The sequence below is a fragment of the Populus euphratica genome, unplaced genomic scaffold, assembly GCF_000495115.2.
Source record: "Populus euphratica unplaced genomic scaffold, PopEup_1.0 scaffold864.1, whole genome shotgun sequence".
Lineage (NCBI taxonomy): Eukaryota > Viridiplantae > Streptophyta > Magnoliopsida > Malpighiales > Salicaceae > Populus > Populus euphratica.
The window spans coordinates 15,326-21,676 of record NW_011500730.1 but is presented as its reverse complement, the minus strand read 5'-3'; the positions used below and the strand labels follow the sequence as shown (position 1 = coordinate 21,676).

At 34.2% G+C, this 6,351-nt stretch overlaps 1 protein-coding gene across 1 annotated transcript; it reads right to left on the bottom strand.

The window, feature by feature from the left end:
• Window positions 1-1,773: 1,773 nt before the first annotated feature.
• On the bottom strand, window positions 1,774-6,098 carry LOC105116177 (TMV resistance protein N-like; the record flags this gene model as incomplete). Its single annotated transcript, XM_011013391.1, has 6 exons — window positions 5,873-6,098; window positions 4,929-5,424; window positions 3,708-4,797; window positions 3,333-3,608; window positions 2,297-3,226; window positions 1,774-2,184 (listed from the first exon to the last, which is right to left on the bottom strand). Coding segments are annotated over exons 1-6 (3,282 nt in total), but the record flags the coding sequence as incomplete, so codon positions are not given.
• Window positions 6,099-6,351: the final 253 nt, after the last annotated feature.

Below are 6,351 nucleotides of genomic sequence, written 5' to 3'. Positions count from 1 at the left end.
CTTTTATAGGCGAAAATTAGTAATTATTAATTTGATGACTAATTGATGAGTAGGTGACCAACTCTTGACTTGGTAACAATCCTTATCTTCTCTTATCTGTCCAAAACATCATTAATAACGTCAGAATTGACAATCTTTATAAAAAATTTTGGAACGTAGGTTGAACTGCATTTCTAAACATGCTCTTAATATGTATTTGGTATTGTGATAGTTTTTATGATTACGGTTTAAAAAAATAGGTTTAAGAAAAACACTTTTAATTCTAGTTTTAAAATATATATATTTGATAAAAATTTATGTGAAAAGTAAGTCTTTATAAATTAAAAATAAGTTATTTTAGCTTCTATATAATCAAGATTTAAAATAAAATCATAAAAATTTAAATTATTTAACAAACCAAACAGATATTTTAGGTGACTAGATTAAAAATAAAAGTTTTTTGTCATACCCAACAATCTCTTCTTAATAAAAAGTACGTGTAACGTGGATTCACCATGTGCCATTGTTTCGTTATAAGAAAAAACTAAAAATCTTGGTGTATGATTGTTTCATTTTAAAAACAACTAATGTTATATAGCCATTGTTTTATTTAAAAAAAACTCAAATAAAATGTGTCATTGTTTTCAATTTTTAGTCAATCTAATTATTATTTTTTTAAAATAAAAACAAACAACATGTTGAGCACTAACATAAAATCTTTACGAGTCTCTTTCATTTTAATCTTTATTTCAGTTAGCTTTATATATATATATATATACACACACACATATTTGCATATTAATTATAAGCTATTTATTGTCTCTTTTCTTACCGACCAATTCTTAAAAAAACAAATCATCAATAAATGCATACGTTCATATTGAATATATGAAGGATGGCATTAATGAAAAATTCCTTTTTTACACCTCTATTTGGACTCAAAACTAATATAGCATAAGAGCAAACTGCCAATTTCAATGAACACGTCGAAGCCGTGAGGTGTTTTTGTTGTTCACTGTCTTCGCCGTGGATTGAAACAAAATTAAGAGCGCCGAACTGGACCTCTTCCATTCCCTAGAAAACCAACAAAATTCAATAGAACTTTCACATTTGAAAACAAAGAAAGTTAAACGCATGCATTTTGGTATTACAAATTCAACGCATGCATCTTCACTTTTAATTAAACAACTTATTTTATAATTAAAATGGTTAATTACACATCGTTTTCATTTTTGTTTTAAAAAACCAACTTTGAAATAAAATAAAAAAACATTCTTCAATTTTTGTTTATTATGTAAAAAAGCAAAAATCAGTTTTCAATATTTTTCAAATAAGCGTTGTTATAGAGCAAAGTAAAAATAATAAAAATATTATTTTACAATCAACCTTTAATTTTTAAAGATAATTTTTAATTTTTAAATTAAATAATAAAAATGTTATCATAAAATCAAGAAATAAAAAATAAAACCTATCAGACTCTAACTATTTAATAAAAAAAATATTATTAAAGATAATATTTATTTTTTTAGATTCAATAAGAAAAATAAAATCATTAATCATAATATTTAATCTCTCAAATTAAATAGAATAAAGTAAAAATCACTAAAGGAAACATGTATTCTTACCCCAAAGCGATACATTGAAGTTATATTGATGCAGCGACGCAAATAAATAGTAACTCCATTGCTTAGGTGTAGACGCCGTTATCGAACCACAACTAGGAAGAGCAAGCCAATGGCATGGCTGTGGTGAAGACTCTTCAAATGAATCTGACTTCTTTGTGATCACATGGACCCCACATTTCTTAACATGTACGAATTGCAATGGACCGTGGATGCCCACCCCCCACTTTGTTGGCTTTGAATATATGTATAGTTCCAACTCGTCGTTTCCACAGTAATCTTCCATGGCCATTTCACTTATATTTATGTATCTTATCCATCCTGCAGTTGCTACCTTTCGTTTATCTTCAAACAATTGAATACCGTTGCTTCTATTTCTTATAGTAATAATGTGAGTGTTTTTGATATAATAATAATCACGGGAGGACTTCTCAAGTGGACAGACAAACCAAAGAACTAAGCCTTGGAAGACTGGAGGTATATGGAATGACAGTGAGCAACCTTCTCCACTGTAGCTCAACCAGTTTGGCATCTCACCAGGAATGTTGTAAATAAAATACCGGTGACCACTGTTGCACAATGCCTGTATAAATATATATTGATTTCAAGAAATGTTGAGAATTTAAACACTAATCAATGTGTGTGCCAATTGCGTGTGTTTCTTCTTATGCAAAAGAGACCAAAAAAAATAGTACCTCTACAAGGCTCTTCTGCAATTTATATGATGAATAACAGCCGTCAACAACTTCAATAGTCCAGAAAATATTACCTTGACCTTCAATGTCTTGAATATCTTCTAATAAACTACATTCAGAAAGATTTATAACTAGTCTTTTGTTTGACTGGATTGGTATTCTTACTCTCTCCAATGATTTGCAACCAACTCCAAGCAATAAGCGTAAATTTGAGGGAAGATCTGGGATTGACACAAGATATTTGCATTTCTGAACATCCAATGTATCTAGCTTGGCAAGGAAGCCGATCCCAGAAGGCAGGCTAGAAAATTTGTTTCCATATAGATCCAAATCTTCTAGAGCGGACAAACCCCTAAAATCAGCACAGTTAGTTGTGCGATCGGACAAACCACAATGACGAAGTTCAAGTCTTTTCATTGATCTCCATTCGATGAAAGCTTTTGGCAGCGAATGTTTCAAAAATGAAAGACTTTTTGAAATAAAAGAAGAACTTGACGGTGAAAGCCTGGATGAAGGTGTTGCTGAGTCCGGGCTGAAACTATTTTTACGCAATGATAACCTTTTGACATGCTTTAATTGTCCAACTGAAGAGAGAAATTGCTGATTTCCAATCCCATCCGCTAGCAGCTCAGTTAAGGATTCCATATCACCCATGTGTTCTGGCAATTTCTCAAGTTGTGAACACCCGGAAATATTCAAACGTTTAAGAGACTTTGCATTGCCAATGCTTTCGGGGAGAATCTTTAGGCTCCCACATCTCTTCAGATTCAATAAAACAAGGCTTTTCAAATTTCCAATTGATTGATGCACCTCGACTAAACTCGAGCAATCTTTCAGCTTTAGTTTCTTTAGACTTGAACTGTGCAAGTTTGGTGTTTTAATAAGGTTCTGTGAATGACTGAGATTGAGAATTTTTAACCTGTTGAGAATCTGTATAATAAAGAGCAAAATAATGAAAATTAATTATAAGAAGTCGTAACATATAAATATAAATTACACACCGGAGAAATTTTAGGGATTGTATTATGTTTCGCACCTTTTTTCCATACCATAGTTCTTTGAGGTTACTGTACTGCATATCAATAACAGCTAAACTGTCCAAGGTAAAATCAGATGGAAAATATTTCAAAGGACATTCAAGCCAACAAATCCACATCAACTCTTTTGAAAGAAATTTGAAGGAACCGGTGAGATGTGCTCCGTTGATTTGGAGTAAATTTAAGCTTTTCATCTTAGCAAATGATCCTGCGCTAAGTAATTTAGCTACTGATGCTCTGACATCCAGTGCAAGACCCTCTACAACATCCGTACCCTAAAAAGGAAATCAATACAACTTTCACCAGATAATTTGTAATAAGTTTGACTAGAAAACACGCATGACTATGCTTTCGTGTATGCATTGAGCTCTTACCTTCTGATGGTCAAGTACATTCCATGCATCCTCTTGATTCCAAATTCTGGTCCTCTTTCCAGGTTGTCTGGGAGACGCTTCACAAACGACCTCCCTTCCCATGTCTCGTAAAAGATCATGCATGGTTACCGTCCCTCCCCATACTTCAATGAGAGACCTTTCACGGAGAGTTTCCAATACAACTTCTGGATCGCGACGGCAACGGGCTCCTAGCACTTCTGAGACGTATTCTTTCTCTCTATCCATAAAGAAGCATGCAATATCAAGGAATGCATCTTGTAGTTCCTTATCCAGTGCGTCAAAACTTATTAGAAGCTTTTCTTGAATATTTTTTTCTGGAATTCTGCTCAAGCTGTCAATTTCACTTTTCCATCTGTCTTTGTTTTTCAAAAACAGACAAGCTCCTATAACCTCAAGAGCTAAAGGAAGTCCTCCACAGTAATCAACTGCATCCTTCGAAAGCTCAATATAATCTTCTGCTGGCTTGGTGTCCTTAAAGGCATGCCAGCTGAAAAGCCGAAGGGACTGATCTCGTGTCAATTCTTCAATCTGATATGTTCGATCCGCTTTACGAAGAAGATTTGAATCTCTTGTTGTAATAATTACTCTACTTCCGGGACCAAACCAACTTCGCTCTTCCATCAATGCATTGAGCTGTTCCAGATGAGTCACATCATCAGCAACAACGAGAACTCTTTTGCGACAAAGTCGATCTTTGATCAGAACCTTTCCTCTATCGACACAATTGATGTTAGCAACATCTTGTTTTAAAATATCATGAAGAAGTTGCTTTTGTAAACGAGCCAGACCGTTGAATGGTTTTGATGTTTCCTTGATAATCGAAAGAAAACAGCTTCCCTCGAATCCATAGCAGAGTTGATTAAATACAACTTTTTCCATAGTCGTCTTTCCTATTCCCGGCATCCCATGTATGCCCGCAATGCGTACATCATCTGTTGCAGTAGTTAGAAACTCAAAAATATCGGGAGCAAGATCCATACCTACTAGGTGCTCAGGAACATATAAGTACTCGCGACTTAATTTATTCAACACATCCTTGATAATCTCTTTGATAAATTTTGCTTCATGCCTGCTCATAGACAAAAGCAAGTCAATTAAGCATGCTATAAAAATATATTTTATTGTTTCACATTGAAAATTGTAAAGTATATTGACTACATAAATGTGTGCAAGTGAATCTTGGAGGAGAAAAAGGCATACCGATTTGCCATATCATTGAGACTCCATCCAGATAGATTTCCAGCCTCCTCAAGAGCTTTTCTCCACTCCTTCACCAACTTCTCTTCAAAACGCTCTCCATGCTTATCAAATGCCAATGCAAAACTGCCATTCTGTTTTCTCACATCTGAAGGATCAATGTCATAGAATATTGGAAGAACAATCTGACCAGGTTTCTTCCTTTTGCACTTCAGAATCTCTACAAGTTCATTGAGACACCATCTAGAAGAAGCATATCCTTTTGAGAAGACAACTATGGATATCTTTGATTCTTGAATTGCCCTGAGGAGATGCTTGGAGATTTCTTCTCCTCTTGGAAGTTCATCATCATCTCGAAAAGTGTGGATTCCTGCTTGGACCAAGGCAGTATATAGATGATCAGTAAACGTCTTGCGAGTATCTTCTCCTCTAAAGCTCAAGAAGACATCATAGGCCCCTTCTGGTGTAGAACGAGAAGACTCTGGCCCTGTCATGGCAGCTGCATGTATAATTTAAGGAACAATCAATTAGCAACGGAGCAATTGCTGATACATGTGAAGTGATCATCGAAGATAATACAACAATTTAAGCTTAATAATGAGAGAGCATAAGACAATACAACTGAAGTTAAACATGAAACAAATAAAGCTTCCACATTGTTGTTATTGGTAAAGACATGAAATTAAAACAAGAAAGAAGCAAAGAAGAGTGAGTTATACCTCTGTATAACAAATTAAGAGTTAACAAAGATAATACAATTGTATTCTTTATATAGGAGAAAGGATATGCTTTCTACTCATTTGCAGGAGAAAGCACCAGGAAGTTCGAGTAAATGCAAGGCTGAAGTAGTAGAATCAACCTCTCCTATGATCAGACGAATCAAATAACACATTCAAATCGAATCAGCAGTTCCTATATATATATATAGACACACACATCTGCCTTACTTTCGTCAGCTTTTCTTCTCTTTCGCGAGGATGAATCGTTTTCTTCATCTTTGGATTGCTTGCGTTTTTCTTTCTGCATATCTAAAATAGAATGATATTGTACTTGAAGACCTACAAGGGACTCAATAAACTGGTCAATGATTATCTATCTGAACATAAAGCTTTCAAGTTTTCGTTATGAGTAAGACATGAAATTAAAACGAGAAAGAAGGAAAGACGACTTAGCAATGCCTCTAAATAACAAAGAGTTAGGTATTGAAATGATGTATGTAATTGTATTCTTTATATAGGAGAAAGAGAAAGGATATGCTTTCTATTCATTTGCAGGAGAAAGCACCACGAAACTAAGCAAAAGTAGTAGACACATGCACGCAGCTGGCATTGTTGGAAAGCACCACGAAATTAAGTAAAATAGTAAGGGGTGGAAGAAGAATTAGTCAGTTAGACTCTTACAGTAAAGTTCTCCATCTTTCTCATGT